General features: G+C 33.4%; 2 protein-coding genes across 2 annotated transcripts; one reads left to right on the top strand and one right to left on the bottom strand.

Moving 5' to 3' along the window:
- The first annotated feature begins 515 nt into the window (after window positions 1-515).
- Window positions 516-2,422, top strand: LOC134282266 (nuclear apoptosis-inducing factor 1-like). Its single transcript, XM_062764681.1, has 2 exons — window positions 516-935; window positions 2,315-2,422. Exons 1-2 carry the CDS (start codon window positions 516-518, stop codon window positions 2,420-2,422), a joined length of 528 nt encoding a protein of 175 aa, XP_062620665.1.
- Window positions 2,423-5,052: 2,630 nt separating this feature from the next.
- LOC134282264 (putative nuclease HARBI1) lies at window positions 5,053-5,835 on the bottom strand. Its single transcript, XM_062764680.1, has 2 exons — window positions 5,629-5,835; window positions 5,053-5,250 (listed from the first exon to the last, which is right to left on the bottom strand). Exons 1-2 carry the CDS (start codon window positions 5,833-5,835, stop codon window positions 5,053-5,055), a joined length of 405 nt encoding a protein of 134 aa, XP_062620664.1.
- Window positions 5,836-15,644: the final 9,809 nt, after the last annotated feature.

Raw genomic sequence — 15,644 nt, 5'->3', positions numbered from 1 at the left:
AGCTCTAGAACCCCTAACCCTGGGGCCATAAATTTCACAATTTTGGTAGAGGACTCAATGTTGATTACAATCATGCAAACAGTTTGATTGCTTGATGTCCAGGAGTGAAGAAGATTTTTAAAAATTGCACTAATTTTAGTGGTTTTGGCCCCAACCCTCACGCCCCAGGGGTCATGAAATTCACAAATTTTGTTCCCCTTCACCCATAGATGCTTTGTACTAAATTTGGTTGAAATTGGTTCAGTGGTTGCAGAGAAGAAGGTTAAAATGTTCAAACGTTTACGACCGACGTACGACGTACACCTGGGCCCGGTTTTTCAAAGGGTTGTTAAATTTAACACAGTGGTTAGGTTAACAACAGGTTAAATCCTAATCAAGTGATTAGCTAACGCAGTGGTTAAATTGTGTTGATCAAAAGCAATTTAACGCAATGGTTAACTAACACTGTGTTAACTGAGTTAATCACTTGGTAATCACTTGGTTACCCATAATGCACTTCTACTTCCTTTGTAAACATGGAGAGCACTGACCTCTGTTCTAAACCTAAGCGAGCTAGAAGCACCAATTTCAGCATAATGGAAATAAGCACCATACATAATGAGGTAAAACAAAATTCTATACTCGAGAGTAAGCACTCAAATACCGTGACAAATCAGAAAAAACAATCAGTTTGGAAGAGCATTACTGAGAAAGTAAATGCTGTGGGCACTGCTCATAGGACGGTTACGGAAGTAAAGGACAAATGGAGAAACATGTGTCGCGACGCCAAACAAAAGTTTGCCGAACACAAAAGAGAATCAAAGAAGACTGGAGGAGGCCCACCACCTACCCCTCTCTCCCAGACAGTGTCCGACATTGTGGACCTCTACAAGGACTCCAGTTCCTTTGTAGGCATTCCTGGGGGAATCGAGACCTCCATATGTGATCAAACAGGTGTAATATTTTATGACTTACTTTACAAAACATGTTTAGAAATACACTAAGATATAAAATAGGCTGGACCTACCTACTTTTATCTCATACCCCTACTTTTCATCTCATATGACATATCAATGTTTTTAAAAACAATGTTTCTCAATATAGATTCAATATTGAGATTAATATTAGGCCTAATGAATGTATTCTATGCAAAAATCACTTTACTTCACACGTCTTGTTTTATTCTTTCAATATTTCTATCAAATATAGGGGCCAATAAAATGTCGTCTGCTCAAGATTAAAAAATAGGCTTAGTTGTAGACGTTCGTGAAATATGAATTTTAGAAAATGTCCTTTCTTATGCTGTAAATCCTATGCTTATTTAATGAAAGAAAGGATATGGCAGTTTGATGAAAATCCAGCCACACATCTACGATCGATCTATTTTGCTTATATGAGACTATATTAAGAACGGCCTTGACCCCTTTTCACTTTTCAAACGAGAACCTGCTTTCGTATTTGAGTGCAGAAAATGTCTTTACGAATCGTAAACTAATAAAAACCAAAATAAGGATCAGTATTCAATGTTAAAACGTATTCAACAAGCTGCATTTTACCTCAATACCTCACATGTAAAACCAATTTCTCTAACAGCATGGCCAGAATCCATTCCTGGGTTTTCCCAATTTTAATGGTGCGTTTGATTGTGTCAAATACAGTAATAATGGACATTAATACATGTAATATATTGGTCAAATTATATTTATAAGATATTTAAAAAACAAAACAAAACATAAATTTAGTCTAGTAATTCATAAACTACAGTGTAATATAAAATAACTTGTTTATTAGTTTTTTTCTTCAGTAAAAACAGAAAAGGAGTGATTTTGAAGGGCTCCAAAACGTATGAACTAAACGCACATTTAGATAACTTGTTCGTAAAATCATTTGATATTGCCTACAGCAATTATGAATACATGTACAACAATAATTCAGACCAAAAATGATAACTGATGATTAAAAAAAATCATTAATATAAGAGAAAACTGGATTATTATATATGAAATATTTTTTATTAAAAAAGAATATAAATATGTATAGCTGTCTAAAGCACACCCCCCTTCTAATTTATTATTTCTAAATTGTTTTTTTTTTCTCTTTTTTCCTAATTTGAATTAACTCTTTTATCAATCATATAAATGTATATATAAAAAAAGTTGTATTATATCTGTTCCACAAAATTAAGTCCTTCTTTGAAATTTTTTTTTAAAAATATATTATATAATTTGTAAAGGTGGAAAATTCCAATCAAATTCAATAACTTTTTAATTTCAATAACTTTTTAATTTCAAATAACATGTTAATTTTAAACATTTTTTTTAAATTTTACATGTAGATCTGGCAAGTGAGAGCCAATTGCAACCTCCAAGAACTGGATCAAATCCATGTTTTATTGAACAAGGAGTCCCTACAGTTTCAAGCCATTGTACCATTGACCATGTAGACAGTAGTAATGCAGGTATTTGAAAAGATTTTTAAAAATAAATTCAGAAATAATAATGTCATTTTCTCATTTTTCAACATATTATTATTTGTCATGACTGTTACATTATTTTATACCATATGTCACTTTAAATCATATTGGTCTATTTTCTTAGCATCACCTGTCACCAGTTGTTCAACTCAAGTTCTAAGATCAGGGAGCCCAGACACAGCTTGTAGCAGCAATGCAGGTAGGTGTCGAATAACTTATAATTTCTTCAATGGTATTTTTTTTCAACATACAACTGAATATTACTCAGTACATTATTTTTCTTAATACATTTTCTCATAAAATAATTTATATAAGGACTTTGTTTATTATAAACAGCATTACCAGAGATGAATGACAGTGTTCTTGAAGATAAGCGCAGGAGTACAAATCACTCAAAGAAAGAGAAGTAAGCTTTTAGAAACAATATTTATTCACAGATGTTTATTAACCATAATTGTTATTTATTTACAACTGATTTCTTTTGATTTTTTAAAGCCCTAAAATATGTATACACATAAATGTCCTACATTTTTATTATATAAATAAATGTAAATGAACAAAAACATATAATAATTACAGTGGATTAAAAAAAAAAATACAAAAAACCGACACACGGTGTCACACAAATAACCAAAAAAACAGAAACCAGCTGGTCAAATTGTGGACACTATCACAGCTATGAACAATATATTTAAAGAACATGAACAATGAATATGATTATTTTGAACCAAAATCTTTTTAAAGGGCAACAACTCTACATTTTCTTTTCTAAATTCATTGTATAATATACAAATATGAAATGTTGAATGTATAATGCAAATCTAACTTGCAATAATACTGCAAATTTCATTCAAGACATTCATATACATCAAATATATGGTATAGGCTGCTGTATATATAGCATATATTTAAATAAAGTAAATGAACATTTTTAATAATCTTTATGTCAACTAATATAAAAGAATTAATTAATTTACATGCACAGTATTTTTATAAAGATGAAGTGAATATTATCAAACATGTAGATAACAATTGTTGTTTAAGAGTAAAATTAAGGTGATTATTAGTGAAAAACTTAATGCTCATACACTGTTGCAGCACAAAAAAAATGAAACTGATCTGATAATAATAATAATGATTGGATTTATATAGCGCTTTTCTAGCATAAATGCTACTCAAAGCGCTTTACAATCATTATTACCCCAGCAGACCTTAACAATCCAGAATCTTTCTCAGTGCAAGCTGCCGTAATCAGCGCTAGAACACTAACATTCTGACAATATCTTTCACTGTCTATAGCCAGGTACCCCTTTTACACTTGGGTGGAGTGAGGAAATTCGTGTAAAGTGCCTTTCCCAAGGACACAACGTCGACTTGCCGCGGCCAGGATTCGAACTCACAACCTTTCGGTTTGGAGTCCGGCACCTTAACCACTAGACTACCGACGCCGATCCCCCCCCCTCTCCGAATTATATAACTCCTGTAACATTTCATGTATCATAGATGATGCTTTGATTTTTAATAAATTTATATATAAGTTAGGTTTTAGACCAAAAGTTATCTATAATAATAAAGCAGGTCAGGGATTTCTAACAAAAATGTATATGTGATTTTAGGACCAGGTCTGAGAAAAAAAGTGCAGATGATGTATATGCCTTACAGTGTGCTGTTCTTGAAAAAGAACTGGAAAAAAACAATCTACAGATTGAATTACTGCATTTGTTGATCAAGAAAGCAAAGAAAGAGGATGAGGAGCTTCCACTTACATCAGTGTTTACTTTGTTGCCTTAAACTATGACATAAATATATTAATTCTCAGAAGTCAATCAAGCAAACATCTGTGCCCACTAGTGGACCTAAATGTTAAAGTAAATGCCAACCCCTGTAATATTTTGGACATTTTTTGTTATTTTGGAAATAAATACAAATTATAGATTAAGTAAATACATAGTTTTTAAAAACTTCATTAATAATTTAGATTAAGTATGCATTGATCATCTTTAAAAATGGACATATTTCTAATTACATTAAAAAAAGTATGTTTTGGAAAATCTAAAGTTTATTTTTGATAAAAGAAATAGTGTTGCAATTAGTTTTATGTAACTCAATCTATGCAATAACTAAAGTAATTAATGATGAGGCATTTTGAGACATGCAACTTTTATAGCCTGTGGCCTATTTTATGGGAGTGCATCTAGGAGGTATTGAACCTTTATTTATCCATGTGGAGATTTGAACTCAGGGTGTGTTATTAAACCAGTGGAACACTTTTGAATTGTTAATTATTTATCTATTTAATTGTTTATAATTATAGTTGTTAAAGTCTATTACATGTTGTGTATTTCATTTTTAAAGTTATTTAGTTTTGTTAAAGTCTAAATTACATGTACTGTATTTCATTTTTAAAGTTATATAGTTGTTAAAGTCTAAATTACATTTACTGTGACAATACATTGTAAGAACATGTGAACAAACTTCTTTTTACTGTACAATTGTTGATTAAATTATGAATATAATGGCATGTTTATGCTTCCCTTATCATTAGCAATGGATGTCTACAATGTAAGAGCATGGGTGAATTAATATAATTGTTCAACAGTTTATGCTCTTGAAAAATAATGCCTTGTCACGTACTCCCTTACACCGCGTCCATCTTGTTGTCCTTGGTAGGGAGGCTGGGGAGGCTGATCCTGATCTGGCTCATCCTCATCTTCTGGCTCACCAAGTGTAATGCAAATGTTGTGCAAGACTGCGCAGGCAATTACAATTCTGCAAACTCTGGGCGGTTTCATGCGTACCTATAAATAAAGCGGTTAATAATAGAATTATTGAAAGTAATTAATGTTAAGTATATGATCTGTTACATTGTCAAAATTTTTTTTATAAAAAGAGATAAACTTAATGCTAATTTACAAGTGAATTACATGTATCCATGAATCTCAACACTTATAAAATTTTCATGGCTTTCATGGTCAATTTAATTAACATAAAGTTTTACTTGCTACTTTAAAAACATAACTATCCTAATTCAGAATAAATAATCAAAATCCTAAGTAAGGTGTATAGGTCTTTATCAAAAGAGAATCAAGTTAATATTAAAACTTGATTTGTTATTTAAAACTGGGAGAAATCATTTTTGTACATGGAGATCAAATCAATTAATTGAATTAATATACCTCTGAGTGTAAGACATGAAACCTTCTTTTAAGGCGTCCAAAAGCTCTCTCTATTTGGCTGCGCGTTTGACCGTGAGCTCTGTTGAATCTCTCCTGTGCATCATTCTGGGGGTTGAGGTAAAGGGTCAATAAGAAAGGGCGGCAGGCATAACCGCTGTCTCCGAGGAGAATGCCATGATCAAAACCTCCTTTATCTCCATCTTCCATATAAGTCCTTATCTGTTTTTAAGATTTGAATTAATTAATATTTAGGAATTCAAATAATTACCCTCACCAAATCTATTCATTAAATTAAACCACATTATATGATACCAAGATTGAGTGAAAATTAATGTATAATTATAATCTAAAGCTAATTTAAATAGACCCAAGTTCAAGTTCATAATAATTAATACCCGTCACATGCTTACATTAATTAAATTAATTTAGCAGCTATATTAAGCTAAATTAAAATTCAATAAAGTTATATATATTACTTAGGAAACTTTGTAAAGTGGCAGGATTACATAAACATGTACAGTACATCTTGCATGGATCTATACTAAGAGGGCAGGGTTTAATGAGTCCAGAGAAAACCATCATACTGTAGATAAAGGAGATATTTTCAAAAGCAGGTGTACATCACTTGATTATTTAAAATTTCAAAGTCATGCCACTCTCTTCAGAAAAAAGTTTTTGGTATATGTGCTCTCTCTCTCTCTCCCTCTCTCTCTCAAGTGTCTCAGTTTGATGGTGATGAGCAGAAACCACAAATTTATTGTCATGTTTGTAGGTCTTGATAATAATCAACAGTCTGCTCTCTATTCTGTATATTATAAGATACATGGCCCTTAGGTTCAGGTTTCAGGGTAGAATTTTATTGCACATATATTGAATATACTGTACTTGAGCTTCTCAAATGAACAGGCCTTAAATGTTATCTACTGCCTAACATGTTATATTTTCCCCAATAGGCTTTAAAATGTTCATTTTTATTTCTTATTTCAACAGATACTTTTCCTGGAAGACTTTTTAGCTAAACAGACTTCCCATTTATCGGGATATTCAACTGGAGAAGTTGATACTTGAGTACGAGTACAAAACATCGTCAAGGTTTCGTTCTTTGAAATGTACGAAAGACTTTGGGAAGAATATAGGTAAATTTAGATATGTAAGTAAATAATCATTGTATTTGCAATGTTTGTTAGCATATCGTTAATGTGAAAGGTAAAATTGCACATATCTCTCATAGTTGAATTATTTAGTTTTCAATTACACCCCTATCACACAAAACTAGGGGGTATTAATATTAAAGCAATTATCTTAGCCATCTGTCTGTCTGTGAAATTGTGTCAAATCATTATAATACATGTATGTATAATGGATGAACATTATGATCTAATAGTAGTATAAATAAAAGATTATTTATTATGTTCCGAGGGTATGTCATGATTTTGACCCAAAACATTTGGGCTGCAAAGTTCATTGTCGCTAAAAGGAAAGGTACAAAATTTGTGTTTGGTCTACCGGTATACCTTCCTTACTGGAAAACTTCTGATGCTCCCACTTCTCAAATTGCTTATTACCTGTGAAAAATGCAAAAATGTAATAATTATTTTTTTCCTGGAATATAACCCTCAATAAGTTGTTGTTGGATCTCATGTGACCATCAAGGCTCGTGGGCCTCGAACTTTCGTTGAGCCTGCTATTGATTACTATTATTATTATTTAGGAGATATCTGTCCATCAACAGACTGGAAACAAACTATCCCTTAATCAGATCATCTCTGGGTTTCCAAAGCCCAATATTTCTTTTCTGTCAAGTAGGGAGAGTCGAGTTTAATATTGACAAAATAGATAGAGTGAAGTTTTATCCGTCCTTGTCCTGCACCTTAAAAGCCCGTGTAGACAGATATTTTTTACGCCCCTTGTTCCTCTGGGTGCAGAAGATTGTGGCTAATCATATTATATTGCCCTAAAGAAGGTTGCAACAGAGCTGAATTGACCTCGGTTGGGATTTACAACAAAGTGAGACAGGTCTTTGACATAAATGGATATTATTATAGCATTGCTGGAGAGACTTTTATATATCCTGCTTGCAAAAAAAAATGGTCGGCTCGATTTAGAAAATACTACAACAGTTGAAATAAGGACACCTGCTCCAATTGCCGTGCATCCTCACCTCCTTAATTAATTTCTTTAAAATTTGGCCATTTCGTTTCAATTTCTTTTATTATTATGATTAACGAACATGTTCTCACCAGTTGTGACTGGTATTAAGAAGATTTTAACCACAAGTTTCAAAAAATATTTACAAATTATGCGTTTTATTTTCATATATATTTTTTATTTAAAAAAATTTTAATATCTGGACGGCTTTTCTTTACATATTTTTTTTTAGGTTTTCATGTGATGCATTCATTACAGCATTTTTTTTTTTACAAGAAAGCATCTTATTTGGATGTAAATAATTTTACTCGTTCTTTGAAAAAATACATTAAAAAAATCGTATATAATAATTAAGAGCTAATATCGGCCTTTCAATGCTGAAACCATTGTTTTAAAAGGATGACTCAAAAATCTATGCAATAAAAAGTTGGTGTGGCATTCCACCTTAAGTGATATGTTTATTCATTTAAATACTAGTACCTTCATTTATCACATGCCCTGAATTTATTCCCTTGTCAATTAATATAACATGTTCACGCATCATTATTGTTGCGCACCACGTGCCCGTCTTCATTTTAATGAAAACAAAGAGAGACAATTCAAGCCCTCATGATTAAGTTGACAGAATTTCAGGGGACACGGATTAAAAAGAAGAAGAAGAAAGGGTCAATGTCTTGAAAACGGATATAATTTGAAGATTTCAATCTGTAATAATTAAGAATTGATCAGAAATTATGGCCCCATAAGAGGAACCAGGTAATTGACGGTGTTTGTATAATTTGTACATTAAGATTTACTTGTTTAATCCTAATCAATAAAAAAGTTCCCCAAAATACCAACGAGTGTCAGTACTAATTCTATAGCCTCCAGGTACTTAGCTTAATGGCAATGATAGCATACTCTCATTAAACGGTGTTAAAAATTAAGGCGGGGCGTTTTTTACTCCCCTTAATTTAACGCGTTAAAATTTTACGGATTTATAAAACTCCTAAAAATTTGTAAAAATGAGCAGCACGTTAAAAAATATCCGTTATACGGTATCACCTCCCTGCTTGGTTACATCCTGAAAATTGATTTCACCAAGAAGGTTGTCAAGAAATTGGCAGGCGAGAGTTCAAAGACAGGTATGTGGACAACTAATGTTGGGAATGAGTATGGTCAAGTAATCATGTCCGTACTTACAACTGGGGAAGGCTATGGACTAAGTCCAATGATTCATGGCTTGATAAGACGGTATAGAGAGGCAGAAGTCCAACCCTTTCATCTCCTCTGTGTTGACAGAGACTGCTGTGGAAATAACCAGCTGAGAAGAACGTTTGCCGACTGAACGGAGCTGTCAGTACGAATAGACATTTAATAATAATTATAATGATTGTTTTTATATAGCGCCTTCCTAGCATAAATGCTACAAAAAGCGCTTTACAATACATTATTACCCCCAGCAGACCATAACAATCCAGAATCTTTCTCAGTGCAAGCTGTCGTTAAGGCGCTAGAACACTATCATTCTGACAATATCTTTCACAGTCTTTGGCACTTCACGAGATGTCTATCCCATGCACTGAATGCCACCTTTATGTCTTGTCTCAGCCAGTGCATGTGGGATCCAGAAGACGTGGCAGTTTTGATCGCTGCAAAGAGGGCTGAGTTGGAAGTGTTACATATTGAAAACCAGACAGACAAAGATGTCTTTCGCCACATCAAAATTTGCAATGCACTGTAGAAGAACTACTCGAGGTATTGAGGAAACCATCCGCCTCATCACCCAGTTGATGAAGTCTCTTGATGGTGACAAAGGTCGAGACACCCATGAAGTGCGCCTTATTACCAGTGTTCGGATGGCAAAGATCTGGAAACAGCAACAGAAGCATGTGCAATGTATACAGGATCCTCCAAATGTCCAGTTATACACCCAGACTGGTGTTAGCGAGAAAATAAAAATTTATTTTTACTGTATCACAATACATACATGGTGATATGATTTAGGCATCATGAGACTTTGCAATCAATACGATCAATGAATCTATGTATTGTTACATCTCTTATCATAAAACGTTAAAAACATGCCAAATTCATTGAATTATTAAGTTTCTTTATCCCCGAATTACCACAGATCAAACTCCACCTCTAACAGAAGAATTGTCATCATTCGAGATGACACATGGGACATTGAACTAATGCTATTAGCAGACAAGGTCTCCCTGATTTCAACTGCTGGGCAGGAAGATGAAATCACAAGTGTTACTGTGGACCATTATACGAGTCACGTCTCCTTACACTCCAACATTTCCACAGCAGTAAAGGTAACATTCCAAATGTTACTATAATAATCAATAAATGTATTACCTAACCTGAAGTATAAACTTTCACTGAGCTTTTCTGATCATTTGTTGTCCAAATATCAGTCTTTTAACACTTCATTAAAGAATCACTGGGTCAATTTCAATTAAACGTCGTAACAAAAAGGCTACAGAAGCTGTCGACCAAAAAAGGTGAAACTTAATGTGGTTACTTCCTTGGGAAGCATTGATTCTTAGTTATAGAAATCATACCCCCCCCCCCTTTATGGGAAGAGTACGACCACACTACGAAATCCAAGTTCTACATGGAAATATATAATAGAGTGATATTTTATTGATTTTATTATGTGAAATTATTTTAATTATTTCAGTCACTTAATACTCACGCGTATTTTATATTATTTTACGAATCGCGCAACTTTTCGATACCCGCGGAGTTTTAGGCGCACTGTCAATAAATACAACATTAATTGGTTTTTAATTAACTTATGTTCGAGAAGTCGTTACTAACTTGACTTGAGGGTATTTTATAGGATTGGGCAGTTTTGATAACCAAGCTTGCGATTGTCTAGGGACGATTTCAAGCCGATCTCTTTGTTTAATCCCAGAAAGCTTTAGACCATATGAGAAAGATATACGTACATTATAGTACAGTGTTACATTTATGATAACATATTTATTATTATTGAGATGAGATCTCAGGGCAGAGACTGTAAGTTGACTTCTATTTCTATCTATTCTAATTGTATACTTTACGATATTTCATCGTCATTGATTTTTTAATGTAATTTTATGAAGATATATACTGAATTCAACGAATTAAATGCGTTTAAACAGAGTCTAAACTATTGGGGCCTATGGAAAAGTATTTGTCAATTTGTTATAACGAATTCAAGAAATTTGATTTAACAAATTAAATTTGTTACAATAAATTCAAAAGTTGTATACAAAATTAATATGTTTTAACAAATTTTAAAATTCGTTTGAATGAAATTAATACGTTATCACAATTTTTTAAAATCGTTTTAACAAAATCTACAAATTTGTTATAATAGATTAAATTCATTATAACCAATTCAAAGGAATTGTAATAACGAATAAAATTCGTTTTAAAAAAATGACAATTCGTTATATTGGATTCAAAAATATTTTTATATAGGTCCTAAATGGGCTTCCATAATACGGTTATTCCTTGTATTTGCAATATTTTATTATGCTGGTTTTCATTTGCAGACTGAAGAATGTAAAAAGCTTGTAAATGCCTTGTGCCAGTTGCGGCCAGGGACTGTTCTGGTGAAAGGAAAGCTTAATGGGCCAAAAGATTTCAAACGCCTTACTATTATCAGTTTTGGTACGTAACATCCTTAAATCTCAGAAGTAAATTTAGAGCAACTGGTTTAAATATCGTGAAGATGTTCGTGATTTGAAACAAAAATTAGATCATTGCCATGAAATTGCTAGAGAAGAAACCAAGAAAAGAAGCCAAACTCAAACGAAATATTATGTTCAAAATGTGAGAAAAATCATACTGTGTGTCGTTTCCAACCTCAACAAACATAAGAAACCAAACTTGAGGAATTTGATGTGTAATAGGCCAATGCCGGTTAAAATGCCGAGAAGTTTGACATCGGCAGTTATCGGAACATCCATTTTCGTAAGCAAAAATGTCGCTTCGTCAAGACGGCCTAGGACGCAATCATATAACATACACCAAAGGAAAGGATTATAACTATTCAGAAAAAAAGAATTAATATAATATTAAATAGAAAACGCCTTACTATTATTTGGTTCGACAAAATATGCAGTCAAAACGATGACATCTTCATAGACACACTACAACGGTTTTTTTTTTCAAATTTCTAAAAATAGCACCGATTTCGAAAAAACAAACGAAGCAGACAAACTTTACAATGGCATGTTAATTTTGTGATTCTTTTGATATCAGCTTACAGTTTGAGAGAATAACGTCTGTTGTAATGTAAATAGCATGATGTGTATTGTGGAACCTGCATTTAACAGTACTGGACAGATGTTACGTACATATAATGTAATATGTGTTGGAAATGTGCAAACCTGTGACTGTGTTAAGGTAATTCCACCCTCCTATGATATCATAGGTTTTTGCAAAAACTGTAATTAGTTTAAATTTATAACAATATCTCTTGGAAGAATGCTTTACAATATGTGTAATGAAAAATATTGTTAAGTTAAAGAATTTAAAAAGTGCATATTTTCTATATTTAATCATTTATTAAATCTTTAAAGAATGTTGACAAGGGCAATAACTCCTTCTAGGGTCTCTTCATTCAGGCATTTGCTTTATTGTAAAAACAATTCCCTGATATTCACAATTCAAAAGTATCTTTTGAGTAGGAAGTATTCAGGAACACTCAACATCAGAATTATGCAATTTAACCAGTTTTTACACATTTTTATACCCCCGCTCCGAAGGAGAGGGGGGTATACTGTTTTACCCTTGTGTGTCTGTCCGTCTGTCTGTCTGTCTGTGTGTCCGTCCGAAACAAATTTCCGTCGCAGTTTTCTCAGCAACTACTCATCGTAGATGCTTGAAATTTTAACACAATCTTCTCTGATGCATGCCATATGGTGGGATACATTTTCGTACAAATCCGATGTCAACTTCCTGTTTGTCTGTGCGTCTGTCCATTTCATACATAACAAATTTTCGTCGCTGTTTTCTCAGCAACTACTCATCGTAGATGCTTGAAATTTTAACACAGTCTTCTCTGAGGCATACCATATGGCGGGATACATTTTTGTTTAAATCCAATATCAACTTCCTGTTTGTCTGTGCGTCTGTCCATTTCATACATAACAAATTTTCGTCTTAGTTTTCTCAGCAACTACTCATCGTAGATGCTTGAAATTTTAACACAATCTTCTCTGAGGCATGCCATATGGTGGGATATATTTTCATTCAAATCCGATGTCAACTTCCTGTTTGTCTGTGCGTCTGTCCATTTCATACATAACAAATTTTCGTTGCTGTTTTCTCAGCAACTACTCCTCATAGATGCTTAAAATTTTAACACAATCTTCTCTGAGGAATGCCATATGGTGGGATACATTTTCGTTCAAATCCGATGTCAACTTCCTGTTTGTCTGTGCGTCTGTCCATTTCATACATAACAAATTTTTGCCGCAGTTTTCTCAGCAACTACTCATCATAGATGCTTGAAATTTAAACACAATCTTCTCTGAGGCATGCAATATGGTGGGATATATTTTCGCTAATCTCGGATATCAATATCCTGTTTGCCTGTGCGTCTGTCCATTTCATACATAACAATTTTTTGTCGCAGTTTTCTCATTAACTATTCATCGCAGATGCTTGAATTTTTATTACACTCTTTGTTGAGGCATGTCATATGATTGTATTTATTTTGATATGAATCTGATGTCAACTTCATATTTTTCTGTGCATCTGCCTGTAATTGAACTTGTGTATTTTAACATGACAGTGCTTATTTACATCAGAGCGGGGGTATTACTAGTGAGCATTGGCTCACAGATTTCTTGTTCATAATACTGTTTACAGAAAATGTGTGATTTTTTACGTTGACATACACTTCTGTTTAATTATGTTTCGCATTTTAAATAATATGGTGACCCAATATTTTTTGTAATAATTGGAAAATTTAATGTTTATTAAATAAAAATGAATGCATTTTTGTACTTTGAACCTATAAAATTGTGAGGGGGGAACACTTTAAATGATTCTTAGGATTCAACGATTTCTAGGAAAAATAATTGACACAGACCTGCCTACCCTTTTCGTTGCAAGTGTAATTTCAGAAAAAAAATTTGGTGGAATTTTAAAGGTAAAAGCGCAGACAATCATATTTTGTTGTTTTATTATAATACTTATTTTCTTTCAAAACCAACAAAATTGTACAATTCCAAAACAAACCTGGCACAAACTTTTCTTTTTCGAATCATCTTTTGGCAAGAACGTGTTTCTAAATACCAGTATTCTATATTAAACTCAAATCAACCGCACACCCTTAATGAAGCATTGGTCAATTTGTATCAAATCACTTTAATGAAGGCTTGCGTTTGCATGTTTATACAAATTGTACATAATAACTTTTCTTCTTTTTAACACTCGCATTTCATTTATTTGCTCAATTTAGTTCATTATCCCCTCGCGCAACTAGTTGCGGACGGGATATAGCATCGCGAATGTGTGTGTGTTAGTGTGTTCGATACACCTTATGGGCAAGATTGACAGAGAACCTTTGCATTAAGTACTCTCAGCGTATACATACTTGTTTTAACATTGCTTTGAACAAGATAGAGAGGGTTTACTTACTGTAATATCATTTAATTGTTAACGTAAGCAGTGCCTTCTCGTGTTCTTCGTCGCCCGAGTGGCGCAGTGTTCTAGAGTCGCAGAGATAGGAGTCCATCCTTGTGTCGCGGGTTTGAATCCCAAAGTGGGACGTGGAGACTGGTCCTTCCTTCAGATGAGACCTATAAACCGAGGTCCCGCGTCGCAGTAGCTGCTAGCACGAAAAAGAAGTCTCACTACTCAATGGCCCTGAGTGCCGAGTATAGGACAAACCGAAATAATAATAACAAATATACATGTATAAACTAAGATCATTGGCTTAATACCTCGGAGCAATGGAACAGATTTTCAAAGAATTCATGCATTTTCACTATATATAATCATTAGAGCCCCGCCCTAACACCAGAACCCCTGACCCAGGGGCCATGAAATAAACAGTTTTGGAAGAGGCATCATTCCTCATTATAATCGAGCTATATGATAAACGGGATGACTAACTTTTCTATAGTCAACTTCCCTTACTTATGCAGCAATATACCTTCATCACCTGCATACGGAGTATATATATCTCAGTTGATTCGATATGCATGAGCATGTTCTAGGTATGAACAATTTCTAAAACGAGGTAAATTATTGACAGGCAGGTTGATGAAACAAAAATATCAACAGTCTCGTTTAAAGTCATCATTTCGTAAGTTCTAAGGTCGATACAATGACCATGTCAGCAAATACAATTTTTCATTGAGTCAAATGCTGACTGAATTTTTTCATACCAATTGTTAGTCCATTATTTATACACTGAATTGACGACGGATTTTTTCCGTTATTTTCTGATCATGACAAGGAGCACACGGCGGGTGTGACCGGTCGGCAGGGGATACTAACTCCTCAACCTCCATGGCACCTGATCCCTCCTCTGATGTTTCGGGGGTCCGTGTTTGCAGTGCTCTTGTTTTGTATTGTTTTACGGACTTTTAGATTGAATACCGTTCGTTATCTCCATATCCTGCTCCTTGCATTGTTTTACTATTGTTTGAAAGGCTTTCATTTTTTATCATTATTTTTGTACGGGGTACAAAGCTAAGCAGGGGGAAAATGTAGCATTATTATTTTTTATCTTTATTATTTTCTTACGTTTACTTTTCTTATTCAGTAGATTAGTATGTGTTATTTTTTTACTTTCATTATTAGTAGATTAGACTGCGAACAGGTCATGGGATGCTGTTAATTAGGAGGTGGATTTATACAATATTAGT

This window comes from Saccostrea cucullata, unplaced genomic scaffold (assembly GCF_032062105.1).
Source record: "Saccostrea cucullata isolate Sc308-1 unplaced genomic scaffold, CSIRO_AGI_Scuc_v1 ctg1131, whole genome shotgun sequence".
In the NCBI taxonomy this organism is placed as follows: Eukaryota; Metazoa; Mollusca; class Bivalvia; order Ostreida; family Ostreidae; genus Saccostrea; species Saccostrea cuccullata.
The sequence above is the reverse complement of the archived record's forward strand: the minus strand, read 5'-3'. Positions and strand labels throughout refer to the sequence as shown.

Bases quoted from the DNA above. Each gene is read 5' to 3' on its own strand.
- LOC134282266 (XM_062764681.1), top strand. From the start codon at position 516: ATGGAGAGCACTGACCTCTGTTCTAAACCTAAGCGAGCTAGAAGCACC. The intron at 936-2,314 runs GTAATATTTTAT...TTTTACATGTAG, and splicing joins CCATATGTGATCAAACAGGT to ATCTGGCAAGTGAGAGCCAA.
- LOC134282264 (XM_062764680.1), bottom strand. From the start codon at position 5,835: ATGGAAGATGGAGATAAAGGAGGTTTTGATCATGGCATTCTCCTCGGA. The intron at 5,251-5,628 runs GTATATTAATTC...CTTTATTTATAG, and splicing joins TTCATGTCTTACACTCAGAG to GTACGCATGAAACCGCCCAG.